At 47.1% G+C, this 22,512-nt stretch overlaps 2 protein-coding genes across 5 annotated transcripts; one reads left to right on the top strand and one right to left on the bottom strand.

Annotated features, from left to right (window-relative positions):
- Positions 1-288: 288 nt before the first annotated feature.
- On the top strand, positions 289-10,698 carry SERPINF1 (serpin family F member 1). The gene is made up of 8 exons (XM_048824231.2): positions 289-417; positions 3,137-3,222; positions 4,500-4,701; positions 4,786-4,941; positions 5,876-6,079; positions 8,643-8,785; positions 9,678-9,888; positions 10,294-10,698. Exons 2-8 carry the CDS (start codon positions 3,145-3,147, stop codon positions 10,551-10,553), a joined length of 1,254 nt encoding a protein of 417 aa, XP_048680188.1. The 5' UTR covers positions 289-417; positions 3,137-3,144; the 3' UTR covers positions 10,554-10,698.
- A 378-nt stretch (positions 10,699-11,076) lies between these two features.
- On the bottom strand, positions 11,077-22,417 carry SMYD4 (SET and MYND domain containing 4). Of its 4 annotated transcripts, none has more exons than XM_048824226.2 (10): positions 21,952-22,417; positions 21,712-21,856; positions 19,992-20,072; positions 17,757-18,927; positions 15,356-15,538; positions 14,459-14,628; positions 13,354-13,486; positions 12,737-12,853; positions 12,258-12,381; positions 11,077-11,444 (listed from the first exon to the last, which is right to left on the bottom strand). In XM_048824226.2, exons 1-10 carry the CDS (start codon positions 22,083-22,085, stop codon positions 11,291-11,293), a joined length of 2,412 nt encoding a protein of 803 aa, XP_048680183.1. In that variant the 5' UTR covers positions 22,086-22,417; the 3' UTR covers positions 11,077-11,290. The 4 variants fall into 4 exon arrangements, 3 of the variants coding, with proteins under 3 accessions (XP_048680183.1, XP_048680181.1, XP_048680184.1); XM_048824224.2 differs by having other exon boundaries at positions 21,637-21,856; XM_048824227.2 differs by lacking the exons at positions 21,712-21,856; positions 21,952-22,417 and adding an exon at positions 21,454-21,608.
- Positions 22,418-22,512: the final 95 nt, after the last annotated feature.

The following is a 22,512-nucleotide window of genomic DNA, read 5'->3' on the forward strand; positions in this document are numbered from 1 at the left end:
GAAGGAAGAGTCCCATTTTACAGATGGGGAAGCTGGGGCTCTGCGACGGGAGCTGACTTGCCCAAAGTCACACAAGGAGCTTGTGCAAAGCACAGAATAGAAGCCAGAGAACTTGGTTCTTAGTTTTATGCTTTAACCACTGACTGTTTCTCAAATAATGGGATTTGCTTTGGGAGCTGGATCAAGTGAAGGGTTAAAGCAAGCACAATGCAGTGACAATCACAGGATCAAAAATGAGAGCAGACCACTTTAAGAGAGCCCTGGGAAGTGTAACCTGAAGCCTGCTAAAGGCTGGGCTTGGGAGCAGTCTGCTGGCAGGCAGCAAAGAAAGCAGATGTGGCTGTTATAAACTCCATGCTGTCCAGACTCTCATCAAGGGTGGTAACATTAGACAGCACTGGTTGAGAGGAGTTCGAGGTAAGGAGCAATTCACCCTGCTTCCAGCCCTGTTGGCCCTCAGCTAGTAGCAATGGGAGTACCCAGAATTATGGGAAGGGCACAGGAATGAGCCCCCCGGGGGGGGGGGAGGGGGGGAGCTCTCTTGCAGGGCCTGGGAGACAGGAGTGATGGTCCTTGCTGTGGTATGGCCTGGGGAGTGTAGAATTCCTCCTGGGGAACAGGAGTAGGCTGGAAATGGGGGACTCTCACAGAGGGCCTGGGGCTCTCCAGATGTCATGGGGCTCCTCCTGAAGGGACTGAGGGCCAGAAATGTGCTTGGGAACAAGGGTCCCTCCTGGAGGCTCTGAGGACCAAGCATGGATGGACAGGGGTTACAATGCTGCATCAATTAGCACTTGTGTTGCAGTTAGTTACTATTGGAAAGAAAAATATCTAAGTCTAGCAGAAAATTGAGTCAGACCCTCTCGGTGAGGTGCTCTGAGACACCCCCCAATAGAAACAGACCTCATGGGTGGGGTGGCTGAGATATCCTACACTCAAATGTGCTTAAGGATAGTTAGAGACCTTCAGAACTCTCTAGCCTGGGGGAAATGCTGTTTTATTTTAGAGCTGCAGAGATCCAGGGATCGGACAATTCGCGCTTTGAAAGCATCTTCTCAGCTTGTTTCCCAACCTGCTCTTTCTGAGTCTAACATCACAGACTGTGTGCTCTAGATCTTTTCCTCTCCTTTTAAACATAGCTATAGATTTTAAAGTCATGCTAGAAATCACCCCAGCTCTGCTCCAGTAAGGACTTTTTCTATCTGCAGTTTTGGCTGTGTGTATCATAACTGCAAAAATAGAATCCAGATGTTCAGGCCCATTCCGGCTCAGCAGGGCTTTGTCATTCTAAAATGGAAATCACTTCTTGGCAAAGCCTGAGAAATATGAGGGTGGTGACAATCTTGGCAAAGATGATAAGATCTGGGAATGTATGCTCCATTCTCATGCTCCCAGGAGCACAGAGCAGTTGGGAGCAAGTATTGTAGAGCTTTTTTTCAGAACAAAGACCACACTTCATGGAAAACCCACGTCTCATGCCTAGCCCAGAGCACACCTCTCACACTACGCATAGTGGTAAAGCCAGGTGAAGAATCTGCTTGCAGCAGGCATCCTCAGACAGCATCCAGCCAGAACCTCTCTGCTCACGTGTGCCACAGGAGGCAGGCCTGCTCAGAAATCCCCACCATAAGGCTCACTCTCACAGGAACAAGAAATCCCCGAATCACATCCACCATCACGCCACCTAACATTGCTTTGGTTCAGTACAGCAGCTCTACTCAGAGCATATTTTCTGCACTGGAAAGAAATCCAGAATACCGCTCTTCTGGGTGGGCGATGGTGTCTGAGCATAGATGCAGTTTTGTGAAATTGGACTGCATAGCCAGTTTCATGTCTGCTCTAAACAGAAACAATGCTACAGAGAAATCTCCTTTGGCAGGGATGCTGTAGATGCACATCGTGTTTCCTAAAGCAAAACTGCTATTCTGGAGAGAGGGTCTGGGGGAGCTTTTTCTTGTAGGGGAATCCTCTGCCTGAAAGGCTGGTCCCTGAATTACAGTCGTTTTGGACACGTGGCTTTAAGAGTTTGCAATTCTACCAACAGCCATGTTTGCTTCAGAGCTGCATTTAATTTGAAACACATGTGCAGACTCCTACTCCTCTGGCTGCACTGGATCACAGGGGTTAGTTAAATACAAGTGCCCTTCCTTTAATTTCTTTGGAATTTATATAAACATGGCTTTTACCCAGCCCATGGCATCTGACCTCAGGGAAATGGCATCCCTGCAATTGCTCTAATTTACCCAGGATGAACATTTGGGTAACACTACCCTTTGGGCCAGACACATCATTGTACAGAATCCTCCCATGCAGACACTGGAGAGGTTAACATTGGATTTCTGAAAAAGAACAGGATTACTGGCTCTAGGGAGCTTGGTGGTTTTTTCCTATCAGGAATCCTGAGTAAGCCCAGTCCTGTCCTTTACCTCCTCTCTGCTTTAGCCTCTACCCCATGGTATACATTTAGGGTGAGGAAGAGTTCGTAGGACTCCCTTTGGAGCCCATCAATGTTGCTATTTAAACAGCTACTGAGTGAGAGTGATAGTAAGGTGCTCATGCAGGCAGTAATCCTCCAAGGATAGGGCTACTCAGTGAGCAAGACTGAGGCTAGGAATTGAATTGGGGGGCTGGGCAGGGGGTGTATGCATGTTCAGGACAACAGCAGTAGCCCGTTAACTATCTATCTATCTTTTATTTCATCCAGTGTTAGTTGTTGCACTTGCTGCTTTTGTATGAATATTGACATTTGAATGTATGGGATGTAAAGCAGCAAGAAGCGTCTCTTGTGCACTGATCTGATCTAGTACCTTTCAGGGCCATGGAGTCTGGTGTCTTGTCTGAGAGCCAGGGTGATTTGCATCACATCTCTACCTCTGCTTTTGGGCACAGGCACACCTGCCCATGTGTCCACAAATGTGCATGCCACAATCTCAAGAAGCTCAAAGCAGCTGGAGCTGAGGCAGCTGAAGAAGCCAAAGGCTGAGGATTTGCAACTGGTCAGCTGTGCACACCAGGTCCTGCTGCAGACAGAGATGCAAATGCAGTTCCTGCTAGGTGTAGTAGACAGAGCTAGTTGGAACAAATAAGTAGGCAGATTGACTAGGGCAAACAGCTCTATTGTGTTCTTCCCTTCTAGGTTCCATCATGCAGACTCTGTTTGTTCTCCTGTGGTTAGGGCTCCTAGCCTCCCCCAGCAGATCTCAGGACTCTGCTACAGAGCAGGTGAGCGTGATACAAAACATGAGGAGTGGTAGATACGCTGGAGGGGAGGGATAGGATACAGAAGGACCTAGACAAATTGGAGGATTGGGCCAAAAGAAATCTGATGAGGTTCAATAAGGATAAGTGCAGGGTCCTGCACTTAGGACGGAAGAACCCAATGCACAGCTACAGACTAGGGACCGAATGGCTAGGCAGCAGTTCTGCGGAAAAGGACCTAGGGGTGACAGTGGACGAGAAGCTGGATATGAGTCAGCAGTGTGCCCTTGTTGCCAAGAAGGCCAATGGCATTTTGGGATGTATAAGTAGGGGCATAGCGAGCAGATCGAGGGACGTGATCGTTCCCCTCTATTCGACATTGGTGAGGCCTCATCTGGAGTACTGTGTCCAGTTTTGGGCCCCACACTTCAAGAAGGATGTGGATAAATTGGAGAGAGTCCAGCGAAGGGCAACAAAAATGATTAGGGGTCTGGAACACATGAGTTATGAGGAGAGGCTGAGGGAGCTGGGATTGTTTAGCCTGCAGAAGAGAAGAATGAGGGGGGATTTGATAGCTGCTTTCAACTACCTGAAAGGGGGTTCCAAAGAGGATGGCTCTAGACTGTTCTCAATGGTATCAGATGACAGAACGAGGAGTAATGGTCTCAAGCTGCAGTGGGGGAGGTTTAGATTGGATATTAGGAAAAACTTTTTCACTAAGAGGGTGGTGAAACACTGGAATGCGTTACCTAGGGAGGTGGTAGAATCTCCTTCCTTAGAGGTTTTCAAGGTCAGGCTTGACAAAGCCCTGGCTGGGATGATTTAACTGGGAATTGGTCCTGCTTCGAGCAGGGGGTTGGACTAGATGACCTTCTGGGGTCCCTTCCAACCCTTATATTCTATGATTCTATGACAAGGAGAGTGAGAAACCTGGAACATAAAACTTCCAAAATTAAAATTCTAAATGGGAATATTAAGCACCATCCTCCAGAGTTGCCAAGGACAACCTAGGATCATAATGGGCAATGAAATGAGAAAGGTAAGTCCTACTCTGCCTAGGTAAAAGCATGGTGGGATCTCTAGTAGGTACAGCAGGGAGGACTGGGTTCTATTCCCAGCTCTGCCTATGACATACTATGTGATCCTCAGTTTTCCCAATGGTAAGACAAGGCCAGTACTTCCCTAGTTTACAGAGGAATGTCTGTAAAGCACTTTGAAGGTGAACGGTTCTCTGGCTATCATTACTGCTCCTCCCTTCTGATACATAACAATTCTAAAGAAGTGTTTCTTGTGCCTGCAAGGACTCTGGTACCCCTGAAGGAGGCAACATAGAGGCTGCTGAGGAGGAAGATCCCTTCTACAAAAGCCCTGTAAACAAACTGGCAGCTGCAGTCTCCAACTTTGGCTATGACCTATATCGCCAGCAGTCGAGCAAGACTCCCACCGCCAATGTGTTACTGTCTCCCTTCAGTGTGGCTACTGCACTTTCTGGTATTTTACTAGGTGAGTCCCTACTCCTCCTCCTCCTCATGCATACTCGTGCATGGCTGGAGGGGGGCCTCATGCTCCCTTATTTATGGTTGGCAGGTGCTGGAGAGCGAACAGAAGACCTGATTTCTCGTACTCTCTTCTACGACCTGCTTGACAAGGCTGAGGTCCACAACACCTACAAGGAGCTACTGGCCAGCATCACTGCACCTGTAAAGGGCTTAAGAAGTGCCACCCGCATTGTTGTGGAGAAAAGTAAAAACCTATCTTGTTTTTGTCCCTGAGCAGCAGTCAGCAGAGCAAAATGGATGAGTAACTGTCACAGGCACCCATGGCTTCAGTTATGGGACACAGCTGTGCCTGGAGCCTGAGCAACTGCTTCCGCCCTGTGCTGATTGCGCCATGCAGTAACAATGTTGGGGGTCCCTATATAGAGCTTGGAAAATGTTTATTAAAATCAAAAGTGTCAACAGGGCACTTGGCAACAAAGCTGCTGGCACAGAAGGGACCCAAGAAAAAATTGCTTTGATAATTTCATCTCCTCTCTAAACCTCACTCTAGCTGTGCCTACCTCCCAGGAGCCATCTGATGTATTTTCAATTCCAGATACAGTTTGATTATATCTTTTGCTTTACAATAATGATCAGCCCCAGCCTGGAAGACAGATCATATAAGACTGTTTGACCCCTCAGCGTCAGTTAAAATGCCATGTTTCACTCTGCTCTAGACCATCTTGATAAGAATGCTAAAATCTCCCACTTCCCCCAGTCAGCCTAAGGGCTTGAGGAAGATCCAAGCTCCTCAATAAGCTGTAATCATATAAGGAGTGTAGGGACAGGGCTAGAGTCAGACACCAAAGTAGTGGCAGCTACAGGCAGGCTTTTGGTTCCTATCTCTCATCTTTACCCATTAGTTGAAGGTTTTTCCAGAGGACAGCATAGGATGTGGCTGTGAGACTTAGATAAATACATCAGTTCCCCACACAGCTTTAGTCAGACTCTCTAGGTGTTTGCACATGCCTGTGTATCACAACAATGGGTATTTAGAAGACCTTGGCTTACACATCTGTAAGTATGTCAGGAAAGGGCGCGGGTTGCTCACTGCCAAGCCTTCAGCTGTATGTCATTGCCTTGGGATTTAGTCTCTGATAGAGGGAGTAGGCTGCAATAATGGTCTTTCTGCCCCTCAGAACTGAGAATGAAAATTGGGTTTGTGAGCCGGCTGGCGAAGTCCTATGGAGCACGGCCCAAGTTGCTGACTGGCAATGCCCAATCAGACCTTCAAGACATCAACAACTGGGTGCAACAACAGACCAAGGGAAAGATTGTCAAATTCCTGAAGGAGATACCTACAGGCATCAGCATCTTCCTCATCGGGGCAGCTTATTTCAAAGGTAAGAGCTTACTGTCATTCATGGCGGGGGAAAACGGGGGGTCTCCTATTTGCATGCCAGAAAACACAGGAGGGAAGGTCAATTTCTGGCTAGAGCACACTGAAGAATCATAGAATATAAGGGTTGGAAGGGACCCCAGAAGGTCATCTAGTCCAACCCCCTGCTCGAAGCAGGACCAATTCCCAGTTAAATCATCCCAGCCAGGGCTTTGTCAAGCCTGACCTTAAAAACCTCTAAGGAAGGAGATTCTACCACCTCCCTAGGTAACGCATTCCAGTGTTTCACCACCCTCTTAGTGAAAAAGTTTTTCCTAATATCCAATCTAAACCTCCCCCACTGCAGCTTGAGACCATTACTCCTCGTTCTGTCATCTGATACCATTGAGAACAGTCTAGAGCCATCCTCTTTGGAACCCCCTTTCAGGTAGTTGAAAGCAGCTATCAAATCCCCCCTCATTCTTCTCTTCTGCAGGCTAAACAATCCCAGCTCCCTCAGCCTCTCCTCATAACTCATGTGTTCCAGACCCCTAATCATTTTTGTTGCCCTTCGCTGGACTCTCTCCAATTTATCCACATCCTTCTTGAAGTGTGGGGCCCAAAACTGGACACAGTACTCCAGATGAGGCCTCACCAATGTCGAATAGAGGGGAACGATCACGTCCCTCGATCTGCTCGCTATGCCCCTACTTATACATCCCAAAATGCCATTGGCCTTCTTGGCAACAAGGGCACACTGCTGACTCATATCCAGCTTCTCGTCCACTGTCACCCCTAGGTCCTTTTCCGCAGAACTGCTGCCTAGCCATTCGGTCCCTAGTCTGTAGCTGTGCATTGGGTTCTTCCGTCCTAAGTGCAGGACCCTGCACTTATCCTTATTGAACCTCATCAGATTTCTTTTGGCCCAATCCTCCAATTTGTCTAGGTCCTTCTGTATCCTATCCCTCCCCTCCAGCGTATCTACCACTCCTCCCAGTTTAGTATCATCCGCAAATTTGCTGAGAGTGCAATCCACACCATCCTCCAGATCATTTATGAAGATATTGAACAAAACCGGCCCCAGGACTGACCCTTGGGGCTCTCCACTTGATACCGGCTGCCAACTAGACATGGAGCCATTGATCACTACCCGTTGAGCCCGACAATCTAGCCAGCTTTCTACCCACCTTGTAGTGCATTCATCCAGCCCATACTTCCTTAACTTGCTGACAAGAATACTGTGGGAGACCGTGTCAAAAGCTTTGCTAAAATCAAGAAACAATACATCCACTGCTTTCCCTTCATCTACAGAACCAGTAATCTCATCATAGAAGGCGATTAGATTAGTCAGGCATGACCTTCCCTTGGTGAATCCATGCTGGCTGTTCCTGATCACTTTCCTCTCATGCAAGTGCTTCAGGATTGATTCTTTGAGGACCTGCTCCATGATTTTTCCAGGGACTGAAGTGAGGCTGACTGGCCTGTAGTTCCCAGGATCCTCCTTCTTCCCTTTTTTAAAGATTGGCACTACATTAGCCTTTTTCCAGTCATCCGGGACTTCCCCGGTTCGCCACGAGTTTTCAAAGATAATGGCCAATGGCTCTGCAATCATAGCCGCCAGTTCCTTCAGCACTCTCGGATGCAACTCGTCCGGCCCCATGGACTTGTGCACGTCCAGCTTTTCTAAATAGTCCCTAACCACCTCTATCTCCACAGAGGTAGGCAGAAAGACAGAGCGACAGGAGGAAACTTCTTTGAACACATAGATATAGATTCTCTACTGTGAGTTTAGTAAAGGAGGTGGGACAGATGCCTGATGAACATGGAAAGAACTTCCCCAGGGGAGGAGTCACTACTCACAGGAAGCTGAGTCTTGACCTGCTTGCAAAAAGGGGTCAGGGAAGGAGGAAAATGAAAGCCTGTAAGGATGAAAGAGACAGAATGCCCTGCCCAATGGAAGGAGATTCATCAAGAGTTCAGATGGGACTGTGCTTGCCACAGCACCCCTCTCCATGGACAGGAGATACTGGGGAGCCATTTTAGGGAATCCAGACATCAAGTATTTATATTACAAGAGAAGCTATTGGCCTAGTCGGGCTCAGGGCCACGTTGTGCTGGGTGCTCCCTGAACAGGGGTACAGACACAGTCCCTGGCCTGGAGAGTTAACAAGTCAAGACAAGGAGCAAATACACAAAGGGTAGGTGGAGATTAGCAGTACCACTTGTATTTGTGCATATAAAGTATAAAATAATTATGTATTTATAATTACATAAATAAAATATCAGCTCTCTCCAACTGCTCCTCCACCCAACCAGCATATGTCAGATGACTTCGTGTCCAATCTGGTTAAACCTCAGATGGGATGGAAGGGACTAGAGAGCCAACAGTAACAATAAGACAAAGTTGCAAGTATAGCTGATCCCAGTAACTGGCTCTCTCACTTCTATCATCCTCCACTTACCAAGACCAATCCCCTAAAGAAGGGCTATTTCATGTATGAAACCACAAAACCATTCCACTGGCTACACACCCAGGCCTTAGGTTTTCCCATTATTCCTGAACGTTCCTGTTTTATTTTTAAAAATAGGACAGTGGGAGACCAAGTTTGACCCTACAAAGACTACGCTGCAGGACTTCCACCTGGATGAAGACCGATCTGTGAAGGTGCCCATGATGTCGGACCCCAAAGCCATACTGCGATATGGCTTCGACTCAGAACTCAACTGCAAGGTCAGGTGAAGGACTGAGCAAGAAAGAGACGGTAGTCCCTGTGCAAAATAACCTCGCCCAAGACTAGGGAAAGATCCATCTTCACTCACTAGCTCCCCCCCACTAGAGGGTGAGTTCTGCCCCTCCCACCAAACTCCTGTAACTCTTATGCTTACATTGTACACCAGGGCAGAGAGCTTTGGGTTTTCTCAGAGAACTCCACATCCCCATGATCATATGGCAAGCAACTACATCTTTAAGTAGCACAAACGTCTTTCCAGTCTGTACAGCCATCCCCAGCTGGGCAGGGAGGAAAGTGATAGGTTGCAGGGAAGGGCAGGCTCTTGTAGAAGTTTCTCTCTGACTCACTGCCTTTCAAAAAGTGGCAAGTTATTCGCTTTATGTGTTCCTGCCTGTTCCTAGTGGAGCTCCACCCCCCTGGTAAGCATCCTCCCTCTGACAGGGGAGGGAAAGTGCTGCTTCTGGGAATTAATCAAGACTGCTCCTGAAATAGCTGGAAACGTTGCTAGTGAGTTAGGCAGGGCTGACCGTGGGTCAGACTCCCAGAACTGGGGACGGTGCATAGCACAGCATCAGTATAGGGGTAGAAGTTCCAGCTGAGAATTCCACGGTGCCCCACAGCAATACTGCAATTCAGTACAGATTCTCACAGGAGAGATTTTGCATTCCCTTTCACAGCAGGAGGGACAGGGTTTAGGGCAGAAGTCTGCATTGTGGAGGGGCAAGGGGGACTTGTGGTGTAACAGATAAGCAGGGTGGGAAGGAAGAACCTGGTAGATGGAGTGGCTGGCTGGCCAACCAACCAAGGTTCAGAGACCATAGCTGGCACTGGGAGATTCTGCTGGTGTGTTTAGAGATAACTCCTTGTCTTTTTTTTTTACTACCTTTCCAGATTGCACAGCTACCACTAACAGGCGGTGTCAGTGCTATGTTCTTCCTGCCACAGAAGGTGACCCAGAACATGACCCTGATTGAGGAGAGTCTCACCTCAGAGTTTGTCCGTGACATTGACAGGGAGCTGAAGACAATTCACGCTGCGCTGAGCATACCCAGGCTGAAGCTGAGCTCTGAGGAGGCACTTAGAAGCACACTGCAGGAAATGAGTATGTACACAGCATGGCCCTCTGCAGGCTGCCGGGGCTCAGAGCAGTTAGCAGAGCTGCTCTTTCCTTCAGCTTCTCTCTATGCACTTCATTGACAACTGCAGCTCATGCTTCCATCTCTCATATAGGCTCTGCCTAGGGGCCACTCCCACCATCCCCCAATGAGCTCAATGGACCCTATGAATAGGGTTGCCAATTTTGGTTGGATGTATTCCTGGAGATTTCATCACATGACAATCTTTAATTCCTGGAAACTCCAGGCCAACCCTGGAGGGTTGGCAACCCTGCCTATGACTCCTCCCCTCTACAGCACTAGTAGTACTGCCCCAATCTGCAGCACTGTCTCCTCACCCTCCCAGAAGGCCCCTTCTTCCTAGCTAATGGAATCTTCCTCCTTTCCCATAGGGCTCCAGTCGCTCTTCACATCACCTGACTTCAGCAAGATTTCTCCCAAATCCACCAAGCTCTCTCATGTGCAACACAAGGCAGTCCTGGAACTAAATGAAGATGGGGCAAGATCCACACCAAACCCTGTAGAGAATGCTGCTCGCCTGACCTTCCCCCTTGACTACCATCTGGACAGACCTTTCCTATTTGTGCTGCGGGATGACGTCACGGGAACCCTCCTTTTTATTGGCAAAATCCTGGACCCCAGGAGCACTTAGCTCCATGGACAGCAGCCTGCAACGTTAGAGTCCTCCAGAAAGGCTGGGGTAACTGGGAAGGATGCTGGGTCCCTGCTCTGCTGCACAGATTTTAACTTGCAAATCTTATGCCTACATGCTGCAATAAAAGAGCTTTTGCCACGAACATCTCAAAGCACCGCAATGTTCTCCCTTGTGACACAGGCCCTGGTTCAGTTTGCATTGGGTCCCCATACCAGTTTCCCAGAATTCCTCCAACATCACCATATGTCCCCTCTGGTGAGCCCCACTGTTCTGGCCTAAGTTCTATTGCATCCCCTTCATCTTGTGGCTCTACATTTCCTGGCCTGCTGCCCGCCTCATTCCAGCCCCGTGTCTCTCATGTTTGCAGGAATAGGTGTGCTGAATGGCAGGCAATAGGTGAATAGTACTTCACCACTATTGTTTGCTTTCGAAAACTGTGGGCATGGGGGGAGGGGGGGGCGCGTGCATAGGACCAACATTTAACCCTCCAGGGAAGAACCACAACTTCAGAAAAAACACATAATGGGCTCTCAAAAGCATGTTAAGAAATTCTACAGCAACATTCATTTCTATGAGACAGCCCTTCTGTCAGTACCACAGTGGTGTCCTCTCCCATGTCAGCAGTGATCAGCTTGATTCCCTGGCCCTCCCTAGGGACATTTCAGAGCTCACCCAGCTTGTAGCCAGGCCTTGTTTGCATGGCTGCCCTGCCACATGGCAGCTTCCTTTGTTAGTCACTCAACCCTGTGAAGGAGGTTTCTGGGCAGCTCCAGCAGACAGGCTCTCATCTCCTGCAGTTCCTGGACCTGGGCATTCTGAGGGCCACAGTGCACAGACAAAACTGTCTCTGCTCTTTGAATTGTGCACAGAGCTTCAGACACTGCAAACCTGAAGTACAGAGGGAAGAAATGAGAGAAAGATTTAGGGGACAATCTTCCCACAGCACATTTGATGAAGTCATTCATTCAGCACCCTTCATCCTTTCCTCCATTTCCCCCTAAGCCAGGACAGCTCAGGGAATTTCTGTCTCAGTGAAAGAAGGAAGAGGTGCCTGATCACATGGGTAGGACTCACCCTCCGCATCCCATCACTATCAGGTAAATGCCCTGTTTTAGCTAGGGGAACTCAAAGTGCTTCACCCTTGGAAAAACAGCCATATTATCTTATTGCCACTCTTGCCAAGGTGGGAGACAGTTAAACCAGAAATACTGATGATAAGAAAGGGGTCTACAAAAAAAGTAATGAGATCTGCTGGCCAATGGGTTAGAAGAGAAAGCGTCTGGGACACTGTCACTTTAAAAGGAAGTGTCAGCAGCACTGTAGTACTGGGGCCTGAACACTCCCTGGTACCTGGGATGCCAGAGAAGCAGTAACAGGAAAGGGGATGATAGGACAGGAGTGGGACAGAGGAATGGGTAGGAAGGATGCCAAAAGGAACACAAGATGGTTGTGGAGCCCCTAGCCAACTGAAGGAAACTTTCATTTGATCCAAATACTTCGCAGCCTCCACCTCATCCTGGATAAAGGGCAGATGTCTCCCCTTTGCCAGAACATCCAGGAGTCCTGGAAGACATCTTGCAAAGGGACTAATGATGCCCAGGACTTCCTGCCACATCCCCATCTCAGAGACACAAGGACATGGACTAAAGCAGGGAAGAGATGGAGAATGAAGGGTGAGATAGTGGGAATGGGGCTCTTTACCCATTAAAGAGGACTTGCGCCAGTTTGAAGAGTTCATGACCTGTTTCCACACTGGACGGTCCATGGCGAGTTTCCACAATTTGAATGCTGCGCTGCAGGTGCTTCGCTGCTTCCTGCCACTTTCCTGGCCAAAGAAAGAATGGATTATTATAGCTCCCTTTCTATAGCCACTGGAAGGAACTCAAAGGACTTTACAACTTTAGTGAACTAAGACTCACAGAGGGGTGTTATCCTTATTGTACAGAGTGGGAAACTGAGGCACACAAGGTCACACAGCCAGTCCCTGTTGGCTGGGAATAGAGACTGTGGCTAAAACTAGATTCCTAAGAAGATTCCGCTATGTCAGTTTAGTGGGCTGCAATAAGAGAAGGGAGGTGAGAAAGGGAACAGACTAATCAGGGAATCTCCTTCTACTGACATTAGAATTAATAGGCCAGCCATACAAAAATGACCCCAGAGGCGACAGGAAGACATCTTACCAAGTGTGGCATAACCCTGTGCCAGGTGATCCTCAATCTCGCCCACCAGCATGTGCTCTGCAGACAGGAAGTTCTCTGCATCCATCCGGCACCTCATCAGCAGCTCAACAGCCTGATCTGCAAATCCAGGGAACAAAAGCACTTTTCCACAAGACATGAACCCATTTCAGTTGCCAGCTAGCCATGGTCTATGAAGTGAGATTGGGTCCATCTATTCCTGCCCCCCAGCCTTGAGCAGTTAGCCCTGGACTTTATATGTTGTTCTTGCAGAATTATCTAGGGTCACCATTTCTATTTCAGTCTGAAGCCTGTCTGACCTAATGCAGAGTCACAGGGGGCAGGGGGACATTCTGGAACATAGGGTCTGGGCCCAAACCTTCAACATTTCCCTGAATTCCCTCATATTCCAGTGGAGCAAACATGAGATTTAGCCTCCCAGTCTGATCAGCAGCATAAGCAGCCTACCACTTGTGCTCCCAGGGATTCCAGCTTCATATCAGCAGTACCTAAATGCTTGGGCAAAACTGCCATCTGGTGGCTGGGATCAGGATCTTGCTATAAAGATTACTTGTGTAATGAACTGAACAACGTCCAAGACAGATGGCTGGCTCTCTTACTGGGCTGGTTGTCTTGGAGAAGTCCCAGTGCTGTTTTAACTTGCAGCTGAAGGTCCCATAACTGGTGTAGGAGGTAATCCCTGCCAACCAAGAGTGTACAAGCACCACTGGAACAGCGAAGCACAGCTTCCCCCTGTGGAAGTCACAGAATCATAGGGACCTCAAGAGGTCTTCAAGTCCAGTCCCCTGCACTCAAGGCAGAACTAAATTATCTAGACCAAGCCACCTTTACAATAATTTTTGCACACAGAAAGCATAGAGTTGTGTATCTCTACGCCCCATAGTGTATTACAGGGCTATTGCACTGTTTCCCAGCCACACTTTAAACAAAGGGGCCTGTCTGTGTGCTGGTGTTATATCTTCAGATCTCTGGAAGAAAGCTGAAGGAGTAGCCCTGGCAATGGTGCCAGCCTGAGCCCACTTAGATACGGCCAAAATAGGGCATGGGCCACCCAATTAATCTTCACAGAAAATACACACTTTCTCTTCCCTCTTTCTTGAGGGCTCATAGCTCTACAGTTGTTTTTTAACTTCTAAAACAGCAACATGGCTGTGCAGGGTATTTTACAAAAAGAGATGAAACAGAGTCTCTACCCTAAGAGCTTACAATCTGAAGACCAGACCGACCAACAGGAAAAGAGACCACCAGGAGGCTGGTGGAGGATTAGGCCAAAGATCATATGATCTTGTGGTTGCAAGAGAGAGTAATGCGCAGATCCTATTAGGACCCTAGTAGGACTGTTTTTAGTTTATAAACCTTCCTTGAGAAGTGGGTTTTGTGAAGGGATTACTGAGAGCAAGGGCACAAGGCAGACACATTAAGGGGTTTCCAAACATCTGGAAGATTAGGAGGGTGGGGAGAAAACAGTACTTGAGTGGGACCCCTTGATTATGGCAACCTTTCCCTCTGGACAGGCTGGAGAAGTACAAGTCTTCCAAGAGGGTTGCTAGAGAATAACGAGACCATCCCTCACTTCTGCCTAGTCCGAAGAGCAGGGGCCCTGGACTCAGATCCCCACCTTGCCCCTCACAGTACAATGCCAGAGTGCAGAGAACATTTAGTTTTACTAACATTTCAAAAGTTACACGTGATTATGAAAGTTACCTGCATTGAAGCATGGCAGCTGGAACAGCAGAATATATCCGTTGTGGCTACTATGCCTGTGACATCAGACCCCAACTCATCCAGGCAGGCCTGGCATTGACACTCAAAGAAATACTGACAAAGGAGCCGTTGCTGCCTCTCAGCAGCCCTCATTCTGCATCGGTGAGGCCCTACAAAGGGATGATAATGAGTCAAAGAGATGATACATTAAGAAAGCAGGGAAGTTGGATACCTAACTACAGACTAAAATCCACCCTGCCATGGATTGAGAGGGAATATATAATCTGTAAAAAAAAAACAAGGAATACTTGTGGCACCTTAGAGACTAACAAATATACCCAAATACATTTGTTAGGTTTCAGAGTGGTAGCTGTGTTAGTCTGTATCAGCAAAAAAAACCGAGGAGTACTTGTGGCACCTTAGAGACTAACAAATGTATTTGGGTATATTTGTTAGTCTCTAAGGTGCCACAAGTACTCCTCGGTTTTTTTTGCTGATATAGACTAACACAGCTACCACTCTGAAACCTATTTAATCTGTGGCTTCATTACATTTTGGATTTCCTACCCACATCGGAGGCCTTGCAGTGAAATTAATGGGATTGAAGAAGGGGTTGGTGTGGCCCAGTGCCTCTATGTCAGGGCTATAAACTGTGGGTCCCACATCTTGAGATGCAACTAGAGAGTGACCGTAAGAGATAAACAGCAGGAGTAGGAGGTCTCATGCTGAGGTCATTGATGCAGGGTTGTGCACACACATGCATGTGTGGATAGAACAGAGACAAACTCCAAACACATGTTTGGAAATGTTACCCTTGTGGCCATGATACTGCAGGGACTGCAGAGATGAAAGGTCACTTGTGTACCCTATGTATTCCTGAAAGGGACTTCAACTTACCATAGCAATGGAAAATCTCTTGCCCTCTTGGGATTGGCTGCGATGCCCTGACTGTGACAGCAGTCCCACTGAAAGTCACGCTAGTATTAGGGTCACAGGAATGGTTCAGGAGGCTGGTGACAGGGAAGAGGGCTGTGGCCAGGCGCACCTCCTCACTATCTGCAACAATGCTGTCTCCGGACTCTAAAGACCACACAACATAAAAAGGGCCAAATACATCATGAAATCAGACCTAGTGACCTACTTTGCTTATATTCCAGGCACTGAATCTAATCACAGCAAAACATCAGCAGCAAAAAAAAAGGTTTTTGGTGTTTTAATGTGATAATAAAAGAATAATTACTAAACAAATTTGAAAGCTGCCATGCTCACAATCTGACCATGTGGAGATGGTTTTGGGTAATCAGCTCCCCATTTGAATCCACAGGGAAAGCAAAGAGTTTCTAGACTGCTGAAGGTAAGTTCCATTCTTCTAGACTGCTACTATAATACAAATACTAAGTTTAAATATTTGGTTTAGCTGCTGTTTAACTGAAATATTTTTAAAAACAGAACTTAAAATTGTAAATTTAGAAATCTTTGCATCCAAATCATTTCTCCCTGCATCCAAACGAAGAGCAGATTCCCTAAGGTCTACTCTATAATGTCATTATATTTGACATTATAAAAAGATAAAAAATAATCTAATTCTGCCAATAGATGTGTCTATTTTTAAGCATTCCCCCCCCCCATTTTTATCAATTTAAATGTTCATGTGTGCAAAATTATGGGTAATAAGCAATTTTTTCGATTTATATTAATTTAAATTTTCACAGCTATGAGAAATTATGGGGGAGTCAGAATCATTAAATGGCAGCAGACATTGAGATTCAAAAAGTTGAAGCTTTATAGCTGTTAAAACACAACTGTCAACATCCCATGTGAAAATATACAAAGCAAATATCCTTAAATCAAACTCAAATCAAAATAGTTCTCAAGCAGCATTTTTCTTACTTTCCCTATTTGTAAATTTTGATAGAAGTATTTTGTTTGTTTCTATGTGTATGGTGAAACTGATGTTTACTTATATTTGCTGAAAAAAATCTAATCCTTCCAAGCCTAGTTATCTATCAAACTAGGGAAATGTGGTCTAGATGAAATCATCATAAGCTGGGTGCAAAATTGGCTGAAAGACTGTACTCAGAGTAGTTATCAGTGGTTCACTGTCAAACTGGGAGGGCGTATCCAGTGGGGTTCTGCAGGGGTCAGTCCTGGATTCAGTACTATACAATATTTTCATTAAGGACTTGGATAACAGAATGGAGAGTATGCTTATAAAATTTGCAGATGACAACAACCTGGGAGTGGTTGCAAGTACTTTAGAAGACAGGATTACAATTCAAAACAACCTTGAAAAATCGGAGAATTGGTCTGAATTCAACAAGATGAAATTTAATAAAGGTAAGTGCAAAGTACTCCACTTAGGAAAGAAAAATCAAATGCACAACTACAAAATGGGAAATAACTGGCTAGTTGGTAGTACTGTTGAACAGAATCTGGGAGTTATAATGGATTACAAATTGAATGAGTCCACAATGTGATGCAGCTGTGAAAAAGGCTAGTATCTTTCTAGGGTGTATATACAGGAGCATTATGAATAAGATGCAGGCGGTAACTGTCCCACTTTATTGGCACTGGTTAGGCCCCAGCTGGAGTACTGTGTCCATTTCTGGGTACCACAGTTTAGGAAAGATGTGGATAAATTGGAGAGTGTGCAGAGGAGAGCAATAAAAATGACAAATCAGATTTTCTAAACCTTTTAGAAGGAAAGGTTAAAAACATGGTCTTTCAGTTGAGAAAAGAAGACTGGCAAGGGTGGTGGGGTGGGGTGTTGAAAACAGTCTTCACATATGTTAAGGGCTGTTATAAAGAGATGGTGATCAATTGTTCTCCATGAAGGTAGGACAAGGAATAAAGGGCTTAATCTGCAGTCCTGGAGATTTAGGTTAGATATCAGGAAAAACTTTTCACTTATAATGATAGTAAAGCTCTGGTATGGACTTCCAAGGGAGGTAGTGATATCTCCATCGTTGCAAGTTTTTAAAAACAGGTTGGACAAACATCTGGCAGGGATGATCTAAGTTTACTTGGTCCTGTCGCAGCACAGGGGGCTGGACTTGACGATTTCTTGAGGTCACTTCTAGCCCTACATTTGTATGATTCTATGCTGGGCATACCACTAGGAAAGAATAAGGAAGTTTCCATTGTAAAAGAGATTATGAGGTTTTAGGGAGATAAGATACTTACACAAAGTTTACCCGAGTGCAGTGTGATCTCTTTAAGAGTGCTCATCCACTTACTATATCCCTCCCAAAGGACAATCCAACGAGGACAAGAGAGAAGAGTACAGATTCTCACTGACCTGACTCCCAGATTGCAGTCACTGCTTGAGCATTACATTGCAGCTGCAACATATGCCTCAGCATTGCTTCTCCCAGAATCTTCAGCTCCGGAGACAATTCAGCAGACAACTTCACATGTGCTTTCAGTTTGGACTGGCTCTCACATGACTCCTGACTAAAAATGGTCAGATCTGTGTCGAGCAGTTTCTTGCATATGGCTATTATGCTCAGGCTGCAAAGGAACTTGTGTTCAGGGCTGTGCTTTTCAGCATGGGTCAAAAGGTTGAAGACAGCTTGGTAAGAACCCTGGTACTGTCCATCATCCTCACAACCAGGAATCAAAGGCTTTGCTTTCTCAGAGAGACCCTCCATGCCAGCTGTGGAATCTCGTGTCTCATCCAGACTCTTACCTCTGGCTTCAGTCTTGTAAAGTTCCTTGTCATCTCCATGAAACTGCTTCACTAAGCTGCTAACCTCTGCAAATCCAGCCACTAGAACAGTTCTTAAGGCAACATGGGAGAAGACCCCTAGTGTGAGCAGCAGTGCCCCTAATGGGCACTCTGTACTGTGATAGTGCTCCCATGCCAGCTGTGCACACTTCTTGCTGCAGTACTTGGCATAGCTACACCCCCTGCAGGGCACTGAAGCCAAGAGCTGCTTCAAGCAGCGATGACAGTGGAGGTCCCCATTAGTTACCCTAGTATCCCATGTTGTTTCAGCACTGTCCTGGAGCAACAGACCCTTCCCTGGGCTGAGCACACTTACAAAGGCCTCCTCTTTCACCAAGTTCTCCCCTGGCAGAATATCTTTGGTGGCAACCAGATGACGTCCTTTGCAGGAGTTAAAGTTCAAGCTCACAGATGAAGATGCACTTGAAATTTTACCATTTTCTTCCCAAAATTCCAAGTCCTTTTGAGTTTTGCTGAGTGCTTCCGGCACCGATAGTGGGCTACTCTCCTTCTCATGTGCTTTCACTTTAAGTTGGCTGATTTTTCTTAGCAAAATCTGGCGTGTGGTACTAGTCAGACTCTGATCCATAGCTATTTTACTCTCCACCTTGCTGATGACCCCTGCTGCCTCCTGTAATCTTCCCAGAAGAAGCAGACACTCAGTTTTCCGCAGCAAGATCTTAGGCTGCAATCTGTCTGGATAGCCCTGGGCTTGAGCCCTGTCAATGTCTTCCAGACAATCCTGGAAGCAAATACAAGAGACGTTTTAAATGACTTTGAAAAATGCCTGAAAGATTTTTACTCTTCTGCCTCATCTGAGATTGGGCACATTTCATTTATTTAGAACTGCATTAACTAAGTTTCTGGTCCATGACTGAACAGGGGTCACAATAAAGTCTTATACAGTGCTGCCACTTTAAAAGTGAGACCATCCCACAGAGAGAAAGGGTGAAGAGACTCCGCAGGAATTCAGAAAGGCACCTGCAGTTTGAAGCAGTTTTAAAACCATATCGGACCACAGCCTCTTGTTCTGGTATTTAAACTTTGTTCTTTAGTCATCTTAATTTGGATTTAAATAAACACAAGAACACCTATCCTAGGTCTAGTGTACAGGGCTTGGATAATATAGCTTTAATTAGTTAGTAAGACCTCTACTGGCTTTCCCTCTCTTCTAGGTTTTAAAAGCTACTGGAATGCAGAGCAGCAGTGTATAAATGTAGGTAGGCACTGCATGTTGTATACAGTTAGTAAATATGGTGATATGGACTTCACTGTGCCAGTGTGCTTGCTTCACATTATGTTTGCTATATAAAGAGCAAAGGACACAACACCAAGTCCTAGGCACCCTTATCATCCACTAAAACTATATCATAAAAACCATTACAAAAACAGCAGCAAGAACACATTACAAACCAGATTAATATCACCCACTGCTCAGGTTCCAAAAGAGAAATCCTACTCTAGCCATCCCCAAATGCCATCTTAGGCTATTTTGAACCAAGAGCACACAATGTTGAGCAATGGTCTCCCACGGAGGTATGGCTTTTTCCAATTTAGTGGCACTTCATTTTAACACCTTCAACTAGCCCAACTGCTGCTGTCTTTTGGGCAACATATAGGGGGATTACGCAGTGCTGGCACCTTCAGAAACACAAAGCATGCCACTTTTTTGAAGTTGTGGCACAGCATATAAAACACAATTGAATAGCTGCAAAAACTTCACTGCCATTACCAGATTCTCTATACCCAGTTTTCAAAATGAATAGCTGCTGGGTTGTCCTTGATTCTGTCAAATCTAGGACTTACCTCAAACTGACCCAAGTGAAAGAGGGCTGCAGAGCGATTGGCATAACACAATGACATTTCTGGGCTGTTGTGGGACACTGCCTGCAAAGACCAAAAAGAGTAGTTGGCACATTGAGAAAGAGTGACTGGTATATGTTCTATGGGCAGCTTGGGTTCTGGGACATGAAATGTGCGTGGTCAGGGCTGGGAAAGGGAGAGTAGTGGGGTAAAGAGTCAATTCAACCTGTTATGTGCCAACCACTGGATTAGTGTACTGGAGATTTTCATTCCCAATCTTGCTTATCTTGACCTTTTCCACCTTTATTCCACATCATAACAGGGTTAGGAGGGCTTGTGAGATTCTTGGATATATAAACAGGGGAATACAGAGGAGCAGGGAGGTAGTTTATCTCTGTAGATTACATTAGTTAATCCATTACTGGAATAGTATTCCTGATTTTGATGCCTACTCTTCAAAGAGAGATGTTGATAAATTGGAGAGGATTCAGAAAATGGAAAAATTATTACTCAAGTTCTGAAAATCCTGCCTTACAGCAAAAGACTTAAGAAGCTCAAACTATTTAGTTACTATATGGTTAAAAGATGACTCAATCACAGTCTATAAGTACTTGCACACGAACACTTCATTATGCCTTTTTCTGTTAGACTAAATTCAGACTTGAAACACATTGCAAAATTTTAACAGAGAGATCAACCAACCACTGGAACAATTTGCCTAAGGACATGGTGGATTTTCCATCACTTGAAATCTTTAAACCAAAACTGGATGTCTTTTTAAAGACACACTATAGCTTAATCACAAAGAATGTATTTGATGTAGGAATTACTGGATGAAGTTCTATGGCCTGTGTTCTGTAGGAGGTCAGATTAGATGATTAGAAAGGCCCTTTCTGGCTTTAAAAATCTATCAATCATAATAATTTGCCCTTCTCTAGAGTCTTCCATCCAAGGATCACAATATACAGGTTTCAGAGTAGCAGCCGTATTAGTCTGTATTCGCAAAAAGAAAAGGAGTACTTGTGGCACCTTAGAGACTAACCAATTTATTTGAGCAGAAGCTTTTGTGAGCTTCAGCTGAAGTTCCATCCGATGAAGTGAGCTGTAGCTCACGAAAGCTTCTGCTCAAATAAATTGGTTAGTCTCTCAGGTGCCACTAGTACTCCTTTTCTTTTTGTGAATACGCTGTACAGAAGCCTATAAATTAAGCCTCAACACCCTTGTGAGTGTTTTTGTGAGTGTTATATGTTTTAATTTTGCATATATAGAAACTAGAGAACACAGAGATCATAGATCCAATCCTGAATGGTGCAGAGCATTCTCAGCTCCTGTGAAAATCACTGGGAGTTGAAACTGCTAGTACCTTTCCAGACTGAGCAAAGAGCAACCAGTGGCTTGGCCAAGCGCAGAGCAGAATTGGGACTAACACGTGGTCAGGTTACAGCCGTTACGAGAGAAGACTGACCGGCTACATGCAGGGTACGCGCAGAACGAAACTTCTCATGACTGTTCTACCCGAGGGCGCCGCAGAATGCCGTTTCCTTGCTCACCGTACGCAACCGCATTAGACATCTGTCACAACAGCCACAAACACCTCAGCATGCCTGGGGAGTCCCAGTGCAGTTATCCCCACATCAAACCCGCCTACCGGGAGATGAACTGAGGCTGAAGTGCCCTCAAAGCACCCGTGTTTCCATCGGCGTGAACGACTGGGAACCTCTACCTTGGAATAGAGGACTCGTGCAGCCGCGTATTCCCTTTCCTGAAACCTCTTGTTCCCCTCCTGCTTGTAGAAAAGAGCAGCTCTCGGATCCTTTCCCACCCCGTTACTGAGCGCCAGTCTGCGCAAAAGTTCTTCGTCCGCGGCTCTGCGGGGAGACGGAAAGCTCGGCGTCACGGGCCGGCGGCCACACGGGCCGGGCCGGGCCGGGCCGGGCAGCGCCGCGGGCGGGCGGCTACTCACTGGAAGAGAGGCAGGCAGAGGAGGAAGGTGTCCCGAGGCGGCACGGCCAGAGACAGCTGCTCCCGCAGGCCGGGCTCCAGCGAGGCCCACCTCCGACGGGCGTGCGCCTTCCACTTCTCCGCGGGCAGATCCATGGCGGGAAGACCCCGGCTGGACAGAGCCGCCCTGCGAGCTGGCAGCAGCGGGGTCAGGAGCAGCGGGGCCGCGGCCGCCTCCGTGCGTCGCCGCCGCGGCGGGGTGGGGTGGGGTGGGCGAGGGAGCGAGTCCGGGCCCCACCGGGCCCCACCGGGCCACGGCGCCCGACGCTCACAGCAGCCCGGGAGACAGGGCCGGGCAGCGCACGGACCCCTCCCGCGCCTGGAGACACGGGCCGCTGAGCTCCCCCCGGCCCGCACCCAGCCCCGAGACGGCTACACGGCCCTGCCTGCTCAGCGCCGCCCGGCGGGGCTCTCTCCGTCACGCTCCTCAGCCGCGGGACTCGCAGTCAGTCAGGAGGCGCCCATGGCGGCGCACACAGACGACAGGCCGGAGAATCATTTCCGCCGTACGGAGCACGCCAGC

Source organism: Caretta caretta, chromosome 17 (genome assembly GCF_965140235.1).
Source record: "Caretta caretta isolate rCarCar2 chromosome 17, rCarCar1.hap1, whole genome shotgun sequence".
NCBI classification, from domain to species: Eukaryota; Metazoa; Chordata; order Testudines; family Cheloniidae; genus Caretta; species Caretta caretta.